Source organism: Conger conger, chromosome 2 (assembly GCF_963514075.1).
Source record: "Conger conger chromosome 2, fConCon1.1, whole genome shotgun sequence".
Lineage (NCBI taxonomy): Eukaryota > Metazoa > Chordata > Actinopteri > Anguilliformes > Congridae > Conger > Conger conger.
The window spans coordinates 55,904,323-55,925,066 of NC_083761.1; the positions used below are offsets into that span (position 1 = coordinate 55,904,323).

At 40.0% G+C, this 20,744-nt stretch overlaps 1 protein-coding gene across 3 annotated transcripts in view; it reads right to left on the reverse strand.

Moving 5' to 3' along the window:
• Positions 1 to 19,095, reverse strand: part of LOC133121638 (transmembrane protein 184B-like) — a 35,459-nt gene extending 16,364 nt beyond the window's left edge. The window contains exons 1-6 of one of the 3 annotated variants that reach the window (XM_061230955.1): positions 18,826 to 19,095; positions 17,032 to 17,066; positions 13,907 to 14,147; positions 3,257 to 3,422; positions 2,091 to 2,181; positions 948 to 1,023 (exon numbers count right to left, since the gene is read on the reverse strand). In XM_061230955.1, coding sequence (XP_061086939.1) covers positions 948 to 1,023; positions 2,091 to 2,181; positions 3,257 to 3,422; positions 13,907 to 14,134 — 561 coding nt within the window. In that variant the 5' untranslated portion in view covers positions 14,135 to 14,147; positions 17,032 to 17,066; positions 18,826 to 19,095. Of the gene's footprint in view, positions 1 to 947; positions 1,024 to 2,090; positions 2,182 to 3,256; positions 3,423 to 13,906; positions 14,148 to 15,153; positions 15,480 to 17,031; positions 17,067 to 18,825 lie in introns of those variants that run through there. The other 2 variants (XM_061230956.1, XM_061230954.1) reach the window with 2 other exon arrangements.
• Between the last annotated feature and the right edge of the window lie 1,649 nt (positions 19,096 to 20,744).

Sequence of the window (20,744 nt, forward strand, 5' to 3'; positions counted from 1 at the left end):
ATGAAGCTACTGAATAAGTCTTAAACGTCTGAATCAATGATTGATTATTTCCAAAAAATAATAACAAATTGTAAACGCAGTGAGGGAATACAAGTAATCTGCCAAATATCCTGTTACTCATACATTGAACATGCAAAATCAAAACTCTACCTCGGGGGCCAAATCTGGGCCTTTTTGACCAAAAGTGAATTATACTATCAAAGATTTAACTACAAAATCTTATTTTGGGGGAAGTGGGACAGATGCTTTATTGATGCACTACTAGACAGAGCGATGTCACACATAAACAAGCATAAACTAGTGGATAGCTACTAAAAAAAGAATCAGCCACAATTCTCCAAAATCAGTCAGATAGTCACAGAAAAATAAGGCCATAAATCAGTTTGGGGACCCCTGTCGTAGGACAGCCAGAGCGACTCCACACCTCCACAATATCTCTTCTACTGTGCACTGTTTTGAAAAATAGTATAAAGCATGAACTATTTTGGTCTGACTGCGTATGCTTGGCACGGGATACAAGGTTGTGCTTTGAAAACACTGCACGCATGAGTTCCATTATACCAAGCATGGTGTTTATCTGTTCCTGTTTTTCTATAAAATATTCATTTTCAGTCTAGTCAATGTTTTGAAGACATACCCTTCAAATACAATTTTCATCAGGGTTGCACACCAAGTCTCTGCAGAATCCCAATACACTCTGGGAACGACGTCAAACTGACAGCCCACATTATCTCACTGTGCACACTGCCAATGAGGTCTAATTTGTTTTCACCCAACATCTACCAGTGACTGGAATGATAGGGTTTACCGGCCTGAGGCAGGAGAAGCTTTGAATAAGAGGCACGACAGAACCAGGAACCATAGCATTGGACCAAAATTCATTCTTGGAAAAACAAACATTTCCTGAGTAATTTATTCCTGACTATTTACGGAATACTGGGACAAACCTGTTTACAGAAGCGTAAAAACCCGATTGAGTAGCTCATTCCCACCAGGCAACAGGTGCCATACATACAGCTTGACCTATAAAAAAACAAGAGAAAGTAGAATGGCATCAGTCATTTTACCATGTAAACAAATGTATGCAAAATGTTTCTTCCAAAGGCACTGCACTTGAAAAACATTATTCCTCAGCATACTTGAAGTTCAATTATCTAAAATTAAATTACACTTCAAGTACTCACAAATACATTATTACAGGAAATAATTTCTCTCTAAAATTTAAATAGCATACACAAAGGGCAAATAATTGTAAGCAGCAATAATGTGATAGTCACAAAATGTTTTAAGAGTTTGAAAGACGGCTGTTATGACCCATTCTGAACCACGTTGTAGAGCAGACCCTTTGACACAAGTTTCTTTGACACTAACAGCATGCACAATGAGTTTACTGAGCTGGCCCACAATGTAAATTGACCCAATGTTTACAATGTGGTCAGAGCAAGTTCATAAACACAACCCGCAGTCAGAGTGCATTATCGGCTGGCATAGAGAAACGGCCGTCGGCAGCATCTGACTCAAAATCTCAAAATAATAAACGAGGAGCGCAGCGTGGCTTGCTAATGAGACGGCCCCTCAGGACATTGAAACAAATGGATCCTTCAAAACAGATTAAGAGGATACGGGACACAGGTGTGAGTGAAGCTCCTTAATGTCTTCCCAACACAACAGGGCCCGAAGCGCTTCACTAGCCCCGCTAACCGAAACTTCGTCCCAGAAGTGTGACGATTTCCCTTTTATCTACCGCCATTTATTGGCTTTAATTTCTTTTATTGGGTCTTTTCTTCGAAGCGTATATATATTTGCTCAGCCATCGTGTACCTAAATTAGTGCCGCAGTCATTTTTAATCTTAAATGGAGTTCACCTAATGAACTTCTTATCTGGGTAACATACTGCTGTCCCACTCCTGCTAATGACCCTAACAACATGGCTAACAACACGTTCTTTACTCTCAAACCACAAGATATTAGCAGCTAGGCTATCATTTTTTTACATCTTAAATAGTTTGATGTTGCTTACTATGCACTTAAAATGAATTGTGCATTTATTTTTAGTGGATTAAAGGGAAGGAGACTCAGTGCTCACTCACTGAATGGGTCTTCCTCGAATTTCAGACATGATGGCACTTTCCCCCCCCAGGTATTCAAAAGACAGACTAAGGAAGTTGTAAATGACAAACGCTGTAAAGGAAATTAAAAAAGAAAAGAGAACAATCAGTTATATTATGGCAAGAGTTTGTATTCGTCCAGTGCACCACCCAACCGTGAAAGAAAATTTCCATTATTCGATGCAACGTATAATCAAACGCAGATTGCAGATGTGTACTGCATGTAACATTTTGAGGAAAACTTCACATTTTAATCATGAAAATCTAACTACCCAAATTATCCTGCATGCTTTTCTGCTCTGAACAATGCAGTGATTCCTTTAAAAGTGGGCTTAATGCAAACCTAAAGCGGAGGTTGTACACTCGGAATCGCAAGACAGCTGTCTTGGTTGAATGTTTAATCAAGAAGCTATATTCATGTTTGAGAGGCATTTCATAAGGCCCGACTTGATCTTTTGAAATTATCATGTGGGCAATCTTGTGAATAATGTATGTCGCACTCGCAATTTCACAACTCTCCTTTTAAAATTGCACTTTATCCCTTCAGTCTGCAACTCACCCCCACAATTATAAAAACACACTCGCCCTTTGCTTATTGCGGCAATATACGCAAGTATGAATATGCTGATGAAAAACACTTCACAAGACCTTTGAGTTTTAATGAATTCTATATATCTAAACATCAAAACCTGCTGCTAAGTACATAATAAAAAGATAAGCACCTTATAGAAAGCATGAATGTGATATGTACATGTAAGGGCACTTGTTCAAAACAAGTTAAGAACAAAAAAAAATGTACATGACACAAACATGGACATGGCACAGACACAGTCTAGAGAAGGCTGTGAGCTGAAAACTGACCAGTAATACAAAACAAGGCAGAAAAAGGACTCCTATTGTTAGTAAAAAAAAAAAAGAAAACAGGTCGTGTGTTACCCCCAGCCTCTCTGTATTGTCTCTACACCAAACAATGCACCCTCCGGCCCTTCTTTATGTCAGCAGCACCCACGCCCGGCACTCGCACGCCCTGTCAATCACGTGTGTGGGGTTGAGTCCGGTGAGCTCTGAGAGAGACGTGGGCGCGAGAGATCTAACAAAGGCCACAGGAATGTTTGAACAGGGAGGAGCCTGGGGCGTTTTCTGTTTACCTTCATAGCAGTCCCGCACAGAGTCAAAGTAGACATAATACTGGTCGTTGCTGATAAACAGCAAACTGAGCCAGGAATCAAAGGCAAAGATGGGAACAATGAAGAGTATCCGGATGATGTAACGCTGCTCATTGGGCATGGTGTAGGAACGCAGGTGCATGTAGATCTGTAAAAAAAGAAAAAGAGAAAAAATTGCAAAAAACAAAGGCAAGCAGTTCCAGGCAACAAGTGGTTTCTTAAAGAAATGAATAAGAAAGGCCATATTTAAACAATTTGCATATCCTGAGGTAAGACTTTACAGTGGTGTGCAACATTTTTGGCAAAAAGCCTTTTACAATGAATATGTAAGTGAACAGAAGTGAATGTGACCTCTAATTAAAAAAAAAAGATTTTATAGTTTCAAAATAATAAAAAGCAAAAAGGACCTGTGCAAAAGTTTGGGAACCGAGTGAGTTAGTACTTTGTGATTACTCTGGAAACTATAACAGCCTGGAAACGTTTCCTGTAGCCTGCTAAGAGTTTTTCAATCCTTGCTTTGGGATTTTTCCCCCATTCTTCCGGGCAAAACACCTCTAGCTCAGAAATATTCGGCCTCTTTCCATGTACGGCATGTTTGAGATCTCTCCACAGATTTTCAATAATATTCAAGTCTGGGGACTGTGGTAGCCATTCCAAGACCTTCATCTGTCTTTCCTGGAGGTTGGAGGTTCCTTCATGGTTGATTTAGAGGTATGCTTTGGAGGTCTTGTTGGAATACCCAACCTCTCTTCAACTTCAAGGTCTGAACTGACCTTCGAACATTAGCCTCTAGAATTTCTGGATATTTGGTGGAATCCATTCTTCCTTCCACCAGCACAATATTTTGTGCACCTCCTGCTGCCACACGACTGCAGAGCATAATGGATCCACTTCCATGCTCAACAGAGTTGGCATGGTATTCTTCTCTACAAAGGCTTCACCATTTTTTTCTCCAAACATACTACCTTCTTTGGTGGTGGCCAAAAATTCAAATTTTTCAAATTCAAACCACATTGTCCCACAATGTTCAGGATTCTCAATGCTTTCTTTTGCATAATTCAGATGCTTAATTTTGTGTTGAGGTCATAGTGTTTCTGGAAACTCAGCCATGTTGGTCTTTGTTGTTTAAAGTATGTTGTATTGTAGCCCTGTGAACAGCTAAACCTGTGTCTGCTACACATTTGTGTGGGTTCATCTGAGCATTTCTCACCAGGTCTCGGACCATTCTATCTAAAATCTTTCTGGGTCTTCCAGACCTTGCTTTGACTTCAACTGTTCCACTTATCTACCATTTTGGTTTCGGACAGTGTAAATAGGTAGTTTGAAACACTGACAGAGTTTTTCTTGGAGGAAATAAACCATCTCCATTCTGAAATCCTTGGACAACTGTTCAGAGGAACCCATGGTTGTTAACACCAGACAGAACAGCCACTGCAGTTGGATACTTTAGAAGGCATGTAGTTACTTCAGAATAAAAAAAGCCCTGGAATTATACTCACCTGACTCACTGAAGCCCTAACAAGTAAATCACCTGGGTCTGGGCCTCATGTTCTTAAAAAGTAACAAAGAATAATCCAAATGGGTTCCCAAACTTTTGCACAGGGCTCCTTCCTTTTTTTATAACTTATAAACAGTAAAAAATGAAAATAAAAAGCAATCTTGCTTTAAAATTTGCAGAAAGGTCTCCGTACCATTTAGACTGCTTTCGATCACATACAGATTCATTGTAACAGACATTTAAACCAGGACTAGAAAAGTAAACAGACCGTTTGTGCCAAACATTCAGCAAACCAGCAAAGTGTTATGCCAAATTGAAAAATGGTTTTAGGACAGAACCCAACGTAAAAAAAAAATCAGTAATAATGACATCTATAAAATATGGATCAGATATAATAGCCCTATGCATTTAAGATTACATACTGCCCAGATATTTTCTCATTTCGAAGAACCCATTTCCTATTCAGTTTGACAAGCCAAAGGGATGGTCCAAAATATGTCAGAATCCTACTCATAAACCTCGCATTTTCTTAGAAGAAGCTGATAAATTGTCAGATATACAAAAATAATTGAAATCCTGCTTAAAAAGTGAGAGGTCCTCTTGTAAGGAGGTCTTGTAAATTTGGTAGAGAATGGCAATGGAAATTGGATGAGACAGTTAATTTTTCACCTGGCCGTCCTTGGCCAGTAATGCCGTAATGTGCCACGTTCCACATATTTTCACAGTGTCCATTTTGAGTGAAGATGACACATTATGGTTCTCCTTTGTGCCATACCCCCTTCTATATATCAGGCTTTCTCTCTCCCTCTCCCTCTCTTCCCCCCCCCCCCCCCCCCCACACACACGGACACGCGCACACACACACACACACACACACACACACACACACAATGTGATTAAACACCCATTACAGACCAGCCACTCCGACTGCGTGATGCATTTGGTGCTCTTGAAAAGGAAAGCAGAGCTGGTGGCAGGGGAGACTGATATCTTCCATTTTCTCTGAATGGGGGGGAAATCCTAGGCTTCCCAGCTCCATCACACTGACCCACCTGTGTGACAGAGCTGTGCTGTGGATAAAATAATGGCTCTACCACGCAACAACATCACACCGGACGGAGGCTAATAACAGCAGCTCAACATTTTCTTATTTAACTCCTGGGATGGCTCAAACTGTCCACCGTCGTTTTCCCATCACGGCTAGAAGGGTGCGAGTCAGTTAGTTTGAGACCAACCTTAGAACACCCACAATCATTTTTACAAAAATTTTGTAACAAGGAAGTAGCGCTATGTGATTATCACTCATGGGAAACTGGATGCTGCATAGTCTAATAGCAGGTTGCAGACACTTATGAGAACAGATGAGACTTGAATGAGAGCAGTGATGTAGCCCAGCACCTGTCCCTCTAGTTGTCTTCAGCCTGTTAGCATGCAGCTTGGGTCAGACTTAGAACCCCTGTCACTCACTGACACAGATTAAAGAGGGGCCGGCACTGATACAATCCATCACCACCACACATTGCTGTTCAGGGAGATTTATTTTTTATTTTATTCACAACACTGCAAATTAGCCAATGTTTTACGTATTACTGCCCTATTCACAACAATATCAGGATGTACATTATCAGATTAAGTAGAACCTTCTATATACATATATACATGCTCTAAGACACCAAGTCAATCTGTTGGGGGGGGGGGGGGGGGGTAAAAAAAAAAGAAAAGAAAAAAGATTAAATTGGTCTCATTCTCACTGATATCATATGCTTACCACCTGATATCATTGTTTCGGGCAAGAGCTTCTACTTAGCATGCTCTAGACTGGAGGGGGTGGATGCTACAAGCTCTGTTTTTGCGCTTATCATTGCTATAGTACATCACTAAGTGTTTTTGATTTCCTTCCGGTGCCTTTGATTGAGTCCTGGTTTTCAGTAAAATTAAACCAGTCCTACCCTATGGTAATATGAATGCTTTGGTTACATAGGCAATGTGTTTGGGGTTATCATCATCAGGATGAAGCTCTGGCCAATGAGGTTGGACAAATTCCGATGTGCACAGTCAGCCTTTGTTCCAGAACTCTTCTGGCTTGTCTCTGTGCTTTGTGGTGAATTATAAACTGGCCTTTAAATTCTTGCTACTGATGAGAGGTTTGCATCTTGCAGCTTAGCCTCTATAATTCTGATTTCAAGGACTTCTGCATAGGGTGGCTTGCAATATTTTCTCCCCCGCCCTCTGAAGACTGCTTGTGTTTCTTCACAACTCTTAGGATTAGTCTGTCATCAACTTGAGTTATTTCCCTTGGCCAACCTGCGTACAGTGTTTATTAGTCCACCATACATTTATTTCATTTTCAAGACTTTCCAAATGGCTGTAGTTGAAATACCCAGGTTCTGTGCTACCCTATAAATAATTTTGTTCTCTCAGTTTACAGATTAGTTGTTTATCAACTAACTAATTCTCTGGATTTGATGATGGTGTAAGCCTGCTGACTCTAAAAGCAATGACCACAGATGGAAATACAGGCTAAGATCCAGCCTGCGTTCAGATGGAATCTTTTTGCCGTCTTCCTGACATTCCCTCCACTTGCTTCAAGGGAGAATCCCCGAAATGCCAGGATGAAGTATGGCAGCCACAGCAAGCAGCACTCGATTCCAATTTATGAAAGAGGAGGGAGCAATTACATTCCCTCAACCCGTCATTTTCCCTCCCTCCTGCAAAGGGTATATAGGGTGCAAACCTCCAGCAAGAAGGGAATCCCACAATGCAAAGCTCCACACAAAGAAGATGAGTGAACAGTTTTGATCATAGTGAACAATCCATGCAAAAGGAACCTGAGTTAACTTAATTTCCCACACCTGAAAATGGGGGGAATCAACATAAAACATTCATTTCTATGAAATGGTAAAACACACATGCATGTAAACACCAAATAAAAATGGCTTGTCTGTGCTTTTACGCATATCCATATCATACCTAAATGGTAATTATAGAGAAAAAATGACAGAGTTCAATCCACCATTACCATACTTTTGGACAGTACTGTATTTTGCAGATGCGGATACCAGATCCCAGACCTTCCTGGCCAGGAATGCAGGGCTTTCCTATAAATCTCCCGCTCAGCCGCCCAATGCCAACCAGGAGTCAAAATATAGCCTGCAAGTATGTGTACGCGTCTTTCTTCCTCTCCCTCTCTCCCTCCTTCTCTCTCCCTCACATCGCAGGCCTGTGGCCTTTGACCTACTTGCATCCCAGGCTCAAGGATATACGGCCCATCGTATCAATAGAGAGCCAGAAGGGACACTTCATCTTAAATCCTGGAAAACATACGACTCTGGGAGACCAAATAATAAAAATAACGGTTTGTGTGATTTTAAGCGATAGAGGTCACTGCACACTCCTCCAATATGCATGCTATATGATAAGACCTAACCAATCATTGACTTTGTTGTACTTTATGCTATTGTATTAATCACGTACCAATCAGAAGTAGATTATGTATGTTGTTATATTCCACTCTATGTTTGATGTATATATTAGCAAGACGTTTTTTGATAAAATATGGTAGAGATTCAGTTCACTTAAGTAAGTACTGGGGCTCATTCCAATCCCTTATTTTTTCTCCTCTTTTTTCTTTTCTTTTCATGAGAGGACAGGAAAAGATGAAAGAAAAATAAGTGAAGACGAGGAAGTTGAGAAAACGCAAATTAGGCAAATGGAATGTCCTTGCTCCTTCAAACGTCAGTTCAAAGCCACGTCAGTTACAGTCGTATGAAAAAGTTTGGGCACCCCTGACAATTTCCATTATTTTCATTTATAAATCATTGGGTGTTTGGATCCGCAACTTCATTTTGATCTATCAAATAACTGATGGACACAGTAATATTTCAGTCGTGAAATTAGGTTTATTGGATTAACAGAAAATGTGCAATATGCATCAAAATTGCATCAAGAATCTGTCACAAAGTTGAAGTTACGCCGGGGCTGGATATTTCAACAAGATAACGACCCAAAACACTGCTCAAAATCTACTCAGGCATTCATGCAGAGGAACAAGTACAATGTTCTGGAATGGCCATCTCAGTTCCCAGACTTCATTGAAAAACTGTGGGATGATTTGAAGCGGGCTGTCCATCCTCGGCAACCATCACACCTAACTGAACTGGAGATGGTCGAAAATACCTTCATCCAGGATCCAGACACTCATTAGAGGCCATAGGAGGCTCTACTAAATATTGATGTGATTTTTCTGTTGGGGTGCCCAAATTTATGCACCGGTCAAATTTTTTTTTTTGATGCATATTGCACATTTTCTGTTAATCCAATAAACCTCATTTCACTACTGAAATATTACTGTGTCCATCAGTTATTTGATAGATCAAAATGAAGTTGCGGATCCAAACACCCAATGATTTATAAATGAAAATAATGGAAATTGTCAGGGGTGCCCAAACTTTTTCATACGACTGTACATACCTGAGAGGTGGATCCACAGGTCGATCTTTTATACATCGGGCTTTCCGAAAAAATACTTTTGCAAAGGAGGCGCTGATGTTTTCTCGCTCAAAGGAAAGATTGGGAGTTCATAACTTCTACTTCTAGCTCCTAGAAGGAACATTTAATGGATTGGGATGTTCTTAGAGATAGCGGCGCTCGATCGATTTCCGGGTCAGGAGCGAGGAAAGGAAAAAAGGCTGTGATTGGAATGAGCCCCTGGACTCAAATAAAACCTCTTTCTTCTTGGAAATAGCTGGTCGTGCCTGTTGCTGGTCTCTGCCCAACACCGCTGACAAAACTTTAGTAAATTAATCTGGAGCGGACATGAATTTCTTTCAGTATAGACCACAATGCCTCCATAATTTACACCTTTCATAATGCATCTGAACAACCTATGTTGCTAAGCAATGATGGGTCCAAGAGGGACTGTCTGGCATGGTAAATGGTAAATGGTGGCCTATCGCGTAGTGGTTAAGGTAAATGACTGGGACAGGCATGGTCGGTGGTTTGATCACCAGTGTAGCCACAATAAGATCCGCACAGCCGTTGGGCCCTTGAGCAAGGCCCTTAACCCTGCATTTCTCCAGGGGAGGATTGTCTCCTGCTTAGTCTAATCAACTGTACGTCGCTCTGGATAAGAGCGTCTGCCAAATGGCATTAATGTAATGTAATGGCAGGCATTTATATAGTGCCGTTATCCAAAGTGCTGTACAATTGATGCTACTCATTCACCCATTCATACACACACACTCACACACCAACGGTAATTGCTTGCAAGGCACCAACCAGCTTGTCATATAGGGGTTAGGCGTCTTGCTCAGGGACACTTCGACACAGCCAGGGAGGGAACGAACTGGCAACCCTCCGATTGCCAGATGACTGCTCGTACCGCCAATGTCGCCCCCCCGACATCTGCTTATGGGCACCTTGTGAAACCCCCTAAAGTTTTCATGCAAGAAGCGCTATTGTTGCTCATTTTGTTTCCCACTAAAACACACATAGAATGAATTGTAAATTCTGATTGTAAATGAACATCAAATATATTCTTTAATTATTACTTGGGTATTACAATAGCAAAAATGTCCAGTCTGCTAAAAGGGTCTAAGTTATTACATTTGTATTGCAAATCTCCCACTTCATTATTTCTGTAGCATTTTCTGCTTTTCCAGTTTCAACTTTCCTGAAAGTATTAATGTGAAAGCATATTTAGGGCTCTATTTTATAGGACACCATCTTATTGTAAGGTCTAAAGTGCATGGTGTAAATGCAATTAGTGCAAATGCACTTTTTGCTATTTTAACAGAAGACAAATTGAGCACTTGGCTCAAACGGGCAGAATTAGGCACTTAATAATAGGTGTGATTCTGGTGCAGCATGTAAAAACCAATCAGTTAAATACATGCATAAAATAAAAACTGTAAAAAAGGGTGAAATTTGAATTAACCTTTGTTTCATGAGGGCTGCATTGTAGTGTTCCACCTAATTAATTCAAACATCTGAAGCACATTTTCACTCCTATTACAGTGAATGTTCGTGTGAGTTTGGATTGAATAAATACTCTGTTTTACACATGACATATAGTGTCATCAGCCAGGCCGTTAATGTACAGCTATTGCCCCCTAACAGCCAGACCTCCACAGGGGGCCCCAGAAAGACTGCGGGAATGACAGAGCTGGCCAATTTAAAGGAGACTTGGCTCGATACAGGATGATTATTGAATACATGTACAGTATACATGCAGCATCACAAATCAACTGGATGGTGATGGAGTGGGCCTCCTTACAGTTCCATGTATAAGTGTTCTCTGCTGGGGTGCACAGTTGCATGTGCATGCAATCAATGTCACCGAGATTCACCATGAACTCATGTTTTACCCATTCTTGGCTAGCGGGTGCTGTGGGGAATTGAATGCATTCACTGGCATGTCCGACAAGGCTTGGGCTGTCTGAATGTACACTCACCGAGCACTTTATTAGGCTTTATTTGGTATTTATTAGACTTATTTTTCTAGACTTCTACTGCTGTAGCCTATCCATTTAGAGTTATGATGCGTTGTGTGTTCAGAGATGCTCCTCTGCATACCGCTGTTATAATATGTAGTTATCTGCATTACTGTCACCTTCCCGTCAGCTTTGACCAATCTGGCCCCTCTCCTCTTGAAGCCTCGTTCTCGGTGAGTGTATGTCCGAACATGCGACAGATTGGGGTAAGTCTCCAATTGTACTCAGGGGATGCTGGAACAACCCACTCGTAAACAAAATGTAGCGCAGCCATAACTTTCACAGCAACAGGGAGCGCATAGGAACAGCAGGCACTTGTCTTCAGCTCATCTGTCAGGAAGTGACAGGTGTTTGTTACAGCCTGTCAGGACAAATGCAATTTATGGCGATATCCCCCTTCCCTGAGAGACAGGTATGTGGTTGCCTAATGGACCCTTGCCTCGATCATCTCCCAATCCTTTGTCCATACAGCCACAGGTAGGCCGGGGTATAACGTTCATCCATTGCACGTTGTTTATTGCAGCAAAACTTTGTCGCTGGAATATAAACTGGCCTTATCAGATAGGAAGGTGTATACAAATTGTACACCCTCCTATTTATACACCATTAAATTTACAATGAAACAACTTTGTCATGACTTAAGACCAGGTTTTTAGTGGTCAAATGCGCAAACACTTTCCGCTGCATCCAAATAGCAATACGTCAACAATACACCTGACCAGACCTCATCTTAAGACTGACCCACCCAGATGGGCAACAAGTTCACTTGAAAGTTTGTTTAAACAATGTGGCCGCTGGATAGTAAAATGACTGTGTGGGTCTCAAACTAGCAAATACACTTCTGCATTGTTGCCCTAGTGGAGAGTAGTAGAGCCCTAAGGATCAATGCAATAAGAAAACAACCACGAACAATAAGCATGTGGCATGAAACATTAAACAAGGCAGTTGAAGCAATAGATTAACAGTTGTTCACAAAATGAAGGCACATTTTGTCACCGTTCGTGAGCCACAGTGGTTCTATTACTTGATCACTTCACACTGAATGAAAGAGGGGTTACATACACAAAGCAATGGAAAGGCAGAGTGAAGTAAAGCTAATTACAGTAATGCATGCTCCTGCATAGCATTGATAAGCATCAATGAATATGTAGCTTCCATTTCATTTTGAAAAAAACAGTGCAAGTTGACATACAAAATAGATTCAGTTCAATGCATTACTTTCACAATTACTATAATGCATTATTATTAGTATTACTTGGTAGTAGTTATCATACCGTCAGCAATTTATCAGTGTGATAGGCACAAAGATAGGCACAAAATTCTAATGGCAATCATCCAGAGGAGCCATATGCAATATGAATTGATCTGCCTCCCAATGAGTGGGTGGATACCACACTATTCTCCTTCTTACTCATCAGCACACATCACACGCCACAACAACAGTACAGATGCCATCATGTAGGGTCCTAAAGAGCTCAGGGAAATCTATAATAAATAAACAATTTACCTGATGCTTTTATCCAACGCAACTTACGGTTGATTCGACTAAGCAGGGAGCAATCCACCCTGCAGCAATGCGGGATTAAAGGCCTTGCTCAAGAGCCCTGAGGGATCTTATCTTGACTACACCGGGGCTTAAACCACCAACCTTCTGCATCCCAGTCATGTACCCGAGGCACTAGGCTAAAGCTTGCATTCAGTCAGCACCAAGATTATCAGTGTGATAGTAAACTGAAAAGAAACCTGAAGATTTCCTGAAAAACAGGTTTCTCCACATCATCCTTTCAAATGGACCATTCTTGAAAACTTCTGTACACTTAAAGATTATTTAGCGCTAAGGCTTAGAGGTCCTTTTGAATCAATAATTTTCATGTTTGCATTGTGCTCTTATCAGGGGCAGCAGTCCTTACAGCTTTATTGTGCAGTCGACTTTGGTCAAGGACGGACCTTTCCAATACCAGCATTCTTCTGCCACTGTGACAACCCGGTACAGTACAAACACAGCTTGTACAAACAAGCAGATACAGATTTTTTGGGGCGGTATAACCAAAATCCTAGTGGTGTCTGAAAAGATAAAGTCCTGAGAGGGAGGGTGGGGGGGGGGGGGGGGGGGTCATCGTGTGATCGTTTCATAGTGTTCCCACGCCTGAGTGAACAACTCACTTGTCTGTCTGGCATGCGTTTGCATTACCGTACCCACCACAGTAACATTTGGCAGTCAGTTGCTATGCTTCCCACACAACTGGAAAGCAAGGGTGGCAGCAAAAAGACTATCCAAACCCTCAGGACTCTCATTACCTGACACAAATTCCCTTTTATTTGCCACTCTGCTGTTTTTATGGTTTGTTAACTCTGCTTCCACTGCAATTCTTTGTGGCTTCCCAGTACATTTATAGCTACCACACAAACTTAAACACTTCAAATACACCTCAGGCCAAACAACAGATTTTCACTCCGTGCTGGTCACTAGTGCGCTCGATGCGCCCTGTGTGTACAATGTGAAACCAGACACAGGTAAAACAAATAAATAAATAAATAAACAAATAAAATAAATAAGGGGAGGTTGGCATGATAGGGAGAGGCAATGTGAAAAAGACCCCAGCCGAGGATAGAATTGCTGAAACACAAAAGCATCGGTCTCACCTGGTGACAGGTGATGAGCAATGCTGACCAGACAAAGATCCCCGAAAGGGCCTGCGCAGTGGTGGTGTTCAGGAAGAGCTGGTCCCCCTTCATGATGGTCCGATTTCCAGAGCGAACGATGGTCAGATTCATCATATTCACATCCCTGGGAAACGCTGCCGAGATGAGCTGAGAGGCAATGTCATCTGCCGAAGCCCCAGTCACCCTGGGGAGATTGTGGTTTACCATCTCTTCCAAAGAACTGCAGAGAGAAAAAGCAACAACATAAATGCTGAGATTAAAAAGTGGACTTTGGAAAAGTCTTAAAGAAACAAATGTCAAGAGACTTAATCTTGTCCCCCAAAGTTCATTTTCTCATTTCTTAAATTAAGCACTCGTGGCCTGATAAAGAGAAAGCAATGGCACTTCAGTGGTATTGCAGAAGCAGTAATAGCAAAATGAATTATGTCATTTTGAAATTGATTAAGTAAATAAAACCATAATGGGACAAAATGACTTTTCTTTGGGGATATAAATTGATGTCCAGTCCCTGCAAATAATTCCAAATGGAAGAGGTATTATTGGTACACAATAACATATGCCGGCGCAAATAATGTTCTTCAGAGGAAAAGATATTGGCCTTTAGTTTCATGCGATTCAACGTTGGTCTCACTTCTGACAAATACGTCTACACCGGCAATGAAAATCAACAATTGCAACTGTAATTACTGTATTTTGTTCACAGCGAAACTGAAAAAGAGTGTGTTAATTTCCTTTTACAGTCGCAGCCCAAGGCTCATATCAGCTTAAAAGTGCTAATATTCAGCAGTCTTAAGTCCGCTTTACATAATACTTCCCGGAGAAATAAATCCGTCGGATATATTTCTACAAATAGCCTACTGGTGTGCTTTTCGTTTTTTAACAAAGCAACGCTTTGCATGTCACTAATAAAACACTCTTCGCAAAAGCACCACCACGACACTGTGTTTCAACTTCTAAAAAGGTATTTTGCAATTCGACATTTCTAGTGCTAATAAAACAACTAATGAACACAAAAATGAGTAATCGTGACAGACATTTCAGGGCACTGTCTCAAAAAAAGTTAATTAATTTGTCCAGTTGGTTGACTAACCAGCCACGGTTCCGTATTATTGCTACAGTAGTTATCACTTATCGGGAAAAAAACATACGTTTGTGTGTTGCTGCTTGGTTTTCAGAAAACTGTTCGCCAACAGATCGCTAAAGTACTTGAGTAAATTAGAACAAACCTTTTTATCTCCGTCATATCAAATTATGAAGGTAGACAAGCGATTATTCCAAAGGGCTACATTTCCAGTTGATAAAGCGGATATACATTTCCTGGATTGACTAGGTGACATAGGTGAAACGGCTTCCTTTCATAGACTCGCCTGGCTAGAATGATTCAACGCTTCCTGGTTAGCAATTCGACGGGGTTAAAGTCCATAGCAAATTGGCAGGTCTCAGAGGTTTTCGAAACACATGAACATGCAAAATTGCAAGAAAGTCGAAGGGTACTGTGTCGTACTACAACTACTACTACGATGCTATATGTAACATATGCTAACATATGCTTTTTCGTAGCATTACAAGCGCCATGTAAAAGTATTTCCCCCCTTCCTGGTTTCCTCTATTATTTTGTATTTGGTTCCATATCTTTAGACAAAATGTAATATTAGAAAATAAATTTCTTTAATTGCTATTTAATTTCTTTAATGAAATAAATAATCAAACACCCAAGTCACCCTGTGAAAAAAAGTAAACTGTAGTCGAACAATTCGTATAATTTGCTATTAGTGGTTCACATTGCTATGGAGGTATTTTAGCTCATGTTTCTTTAATTCAGACTCATTCATAGGTTTGGTATGCCATGATCAAAGGAAACTCTAAAAGACATGAGAAAAAAAGTTGTTGAAATATACAGACGTGGTCAGATTTGTTGATAGCAGCAGTGCAATGCATACAATCATGTAGATACATCTCAGAAGCTTCAGTTAATGTTCACATGAACCATCAGAATGGGGAAAATGTGATCTAAGTGACTTGGAATAACTGTTGGTGCCAGACAGGATGGTTTGAGTATCTCAGAAACTGCTGTTCTCCTGTGATTTTCACACACAACAGACAGAGAATGGTGCATTGTTAATGAGAGAGGTCAGAGCAGAAGGGCTGGACGGGTCAAAGCTTAGAGGAAGGTGACAGTAATGCAAATAAACACACATTACAACAGTGGTATGCATAAGAGAATCTTTGAACGCACAATGTGTCAAACCTCTAAGTGGATAGGCTACAGCAGCAGAAGACCAGTAAAACGAAGAAAAAAAATCTAACAAATACCTAATAGTGCTCATTGAGTGGAATGCTTTATTCCTCCTGAAACGTGATGAAATTAAAAGCTATTTTGTTTGCATGTATACTTGCATGCATTGGTATGTCATAGAATAAAGCAAAGAAGTTGTGAAAATGACCGGGACACATTTGTTGGTACACCTTAGAAAAGATAATAAATAATTGGATTATTGTGATATTTCAAACGACTTCATTTATTTAATTAGTATCACACATAATCACAATCTTGTAATCAGTCATTCAACCTATTTAAATGGGGAAAAATAGTCACTGTGTTGGTATCATTGTGCACACTGAACATGGACCAGAGAAAGTAAAGGAGAGTTGTCTGAGGAGATCAGAAAGACAATAATAGAGAAGCATGGTAAAGGTAAAGGCTACACGACCACCTCCACAAATACAAAGAGGTCCTTGAAAAAAAACCTGCTCTAGACCTCAGACTGAGGCGACAGTTCCCCTTTCAGCATGACAATGACCCAAAGCATACAGCCAAGACAACACTGGAGTGGCTTTGGGACAAGTCTTTGACTGTCCTTCAGTGGCCCAGCCAAAGCCCAGACTTAAACCCCATAGAACATCTGTGGAGAGACCTGAAGATGGCAGTTCAGACACTTCCCATCCAATCTGACAGAGCTTGAGAGGGTCTGCCAGGAAGAATGGGTTAAACTTCCCAAATCCAGGTGTGCAAAGCTTGTAGAGACTTACCCAAGAAGACTCGAAGTTGTAATTGCTGTCAGATGGCCTCTACAAAGTACTGAATTAAGGGTCTGAATACTTACAGTCAGCTCCAGAATTATTGGCACCCCTGGTAAATCTTCACCAAAAGTGTTGTAAAAGAAAAAAAACTGTTATTGACATAAGATTTATTTTACAACATGGGTAAAGTAGTGCGCTTTATTTTAAATAATGGAATCAACAAGTTTTATATTTTATATATATATATATATATATATATATATATATATTTCCCCACAACTATTCCACAATTATTGGCACTCCTGGTTTAATAATCTGTGCAAACACAACGTATTAAACCAGGCAACGATGGCAAAGATGACAGCCACAAGTATTTTCCTATAATTTTCAATAAGGTTAGAGAACACATTTGGAGGGATTTTTGACCATTCTTCCATGCAAAACATTTCAGAATCATTGATATCCTTGTGATACTCCCCTCTTCAGTTCAGACCACAGGTGTTTCATGGGATTTAAATCTGGAGACTGAGATGGCCATTGCAGAACATGGTTGTTGTTTTTAATTAACCATTTGTATGTGGAGTTTGATGTGTATGACCAAGACCCAGCTTCCTAGCAGAGGCAACCAGATACCAGATTCCTTTGATTTTATTGTGCTATTGATCTTAAATAATGGCCCTGGACCACCAGCAGCAAACCATCTCCAAAACATCAATGACCCACTGCCATATTTCACAGTAGGTATGAGGTGCATCCCCATGTATGAATTCCATTTAATGCCATTAAATAAAAACGAAATGTGCTGGTAGACTAGATACTACAGAATGGCTACACCTGGCTCTAGCCTCACAGCTAGACATAAAACAAACCAAAACAAGTCATGCAAATGCTGACTTAACTGTATTGCAAACAGTATCAAACCTGAGAGTCAAGCAAACCAAAAAATAGTCTTCAAAGAAATGAAGCAAAACTGCCCGTTTTTTGCTTGCTATCATGTTACCAGTTGAGTATCAAGTGTCACAAAGGTGTATGTGTACGGTAATATATTTTTCTTACTAACACAAAATAAAAGCATTCACCAGATGGAAATGGTTAAAGGTAGACATTACAGATCACATCTCAACCAATCCTACAGAAAAATTGCTCAAACTGGGTTTTTATACTGTAGCTATTTCTCAGTTAAAGCAGGCTAGCTAATAAGCTCAACGTATGGGTCCAATTAAAGCCACAAAACTCTACCCATCTAAATGTTTTCATTTCTAACATAAATCATGATAAAATTAGCATTTAGTCAAAGACATCCAGGCATATTATGTACGCACGCATTCCTACTAAATTGTTAATACTATTAATATCCCAAGAACAGCTGTGGCCTTTGATATGCTATGGGGTGGCTGAAGAAACTCTTTTAAAGTTTAATCAGGCTTTAATAGAGGTATCTTTAAAGACAGATGAAAGCTGTTTACTCGGGGGTTTCTTCACAGAACCACCACGTCAGATTCTCCATAACACGGTTCTATTATAATCCTAAACCTCCAGCAAGAAGCACAACACTTTAAAATAATGCCATACAGTACAGATCTACATTAATTTAAGAAGAAATAATAACATACATTTCTCCATAATGTAAAGTAATAATCATTACATATACATTTTTATGTTGTTAAAAAAGTACCTCACAGGCTCAGAATACAGTACCTGTCTTTAGCCATTCTTTGTACATCTGCAGCCTATATCACATTACTATTAGAGGCTCAGTTTGTGCCATTGTTTGTGACATTGCCAGTGTTTGCTTTCAACTTTAAGTTCAATTTTCATCTTCATTTATTTACAACAAGCAGGGTTTGGCAGGGCTTCAATGTGTTTGTTTGACTCACCATTTGTTGCTTCAGGCGTGGTCAGCACCGGGTTATGGATGGTAGATGAGTTGATACACAAAACTAAACTAATCTTTTAAACTGCCTTCTAAATGATGTCAAATATAATAAAATATAATGCTTGATTTATGCTCCGGTAGCCTTTGTATAACACTTGAAAACCTTATCTTGCCGAGAGGCCTGCTTCCATGCTTTCATTCACTGTTCACATGTGTCACACTGACTGGTGGCAGCCATCTTACTTTTAACCCTTGACCCAAGGGGTGCACACCTCTAAGTGCAGTAGCCATACCTGACCAGTGGGTGGCATAACATGAGAAAACTACCATATACTATGGGCTAGGCTTCAACAACTGAAAGACAACATATCAAATGACACTAATCAAGCTCTTTTCCTTTCCACAGCCAAAGGTAAGTAACACACAAAACATAAAGGTTTCCTTCTAGGAATAATGGCTCCAACAGGCTCTATTCTGCTAAAATCCTTCTTGTGAAAACAAGCAGGATAATAGCACATAACATAATCCTCCTCATTCACCATCTGATATATTTGTTTCCACTAAGACTATCAAAACCAAGATTGATTCATTTGTCAGCATTATGTCTCAGAATTAGGTTAACCTGTTTTTTCTTTTCTTATTCCTGAAGAATTGCCAATAGGGCTTGGCAGAGAGATGGTATTATTTTTCATATCCTGTTATATTTATGTTCTGAAACGTAAATACTGTTACCATATATTTAAGCTTCCTTCACCTCATTGTCAAGTAGTGATATGCAGATATATTACAGCTGCACCTTCATTTCTACTTTTGTGTTTTGTTATTGTAAATCTTTCAAAAATCCCACATTGTAAATTTATGATTTAGTCATGTGATACAGAATACTGATGCAGTACAAGTGCTATTACAAATAGTGAGTCTTGTAACTGGCTTTTATTTAGAAATACTGTGTAACAGTAGTTCCGCTCATGTAATAATATACTGCAATTATTTTTGGATTGTGCTGGATTAAAGCAATATACTGTATGGGTAAATCATTTTACTTTGGTAAATCTGTATTTCTGGAAACATGTTCGATATCATTCTAAACATATAATGTGCATATACACTCACTTATTTAGGTAGACCGGTACCAGTAATGCAAATACTTCATTAGCCAATCATGTGGCAACACCTAAATGCATAAAAGCATGCCAATCAGGAGGTTCAGCTGTTTTTCAGAATAAATGTCAGAATGGGGAAGAAATGTGATCTTTGACCATCAAATTATTGTTGGTGCCGGACAGGGTGGTTTGAGTATCTCAGAAACTGCTGTTCTCTTGGAATTTTCACGCACAGTGAACAGTCTCTGGAGTTTGCAGAGAGTTAGCAGTAGTTCTGCGGACAGAAATGTGTTGTAATGACTGTTGGTCAGAGGAGAATGGCCAGACTGGTCGAAGCTGACAAGAAGGTGACAGTAACACAAGTAACCATGCATTAAAGCTGTGGTATGAAGAAGAGCATCTCTGAATACACAATGCGTCAAACCTCTAAGTGAGTAGGCTACACAGCAGAAGAAGACTTAATAAGAATAAAAAATAGGTCTCATAAATACCCAAAAAGTGCTCATTGAGCTTACATGGATATACATATACAGACAAGTATCAGGTGTTCAAATGTTTGTACATGACATCATAGATATTCACTGAAAGATGTGTTTTTGTTGCACAAAATCTAGGCTGCCTCCAGTTGAGTGAAAAAGGTTTCCGAACCTAATATTTCTGGCACCGAGCCACTCCAAACTAAATTATTACTCCTAGGGTGCAGTGAAAATTGATGTGGGGAATTGCTTGTACATCACAAATGTCAGACAGCTTTGCTAATCTCAAAAATGTGTTCATACTTAGGGACCATTACATTACATTACATTATTGGCATTTG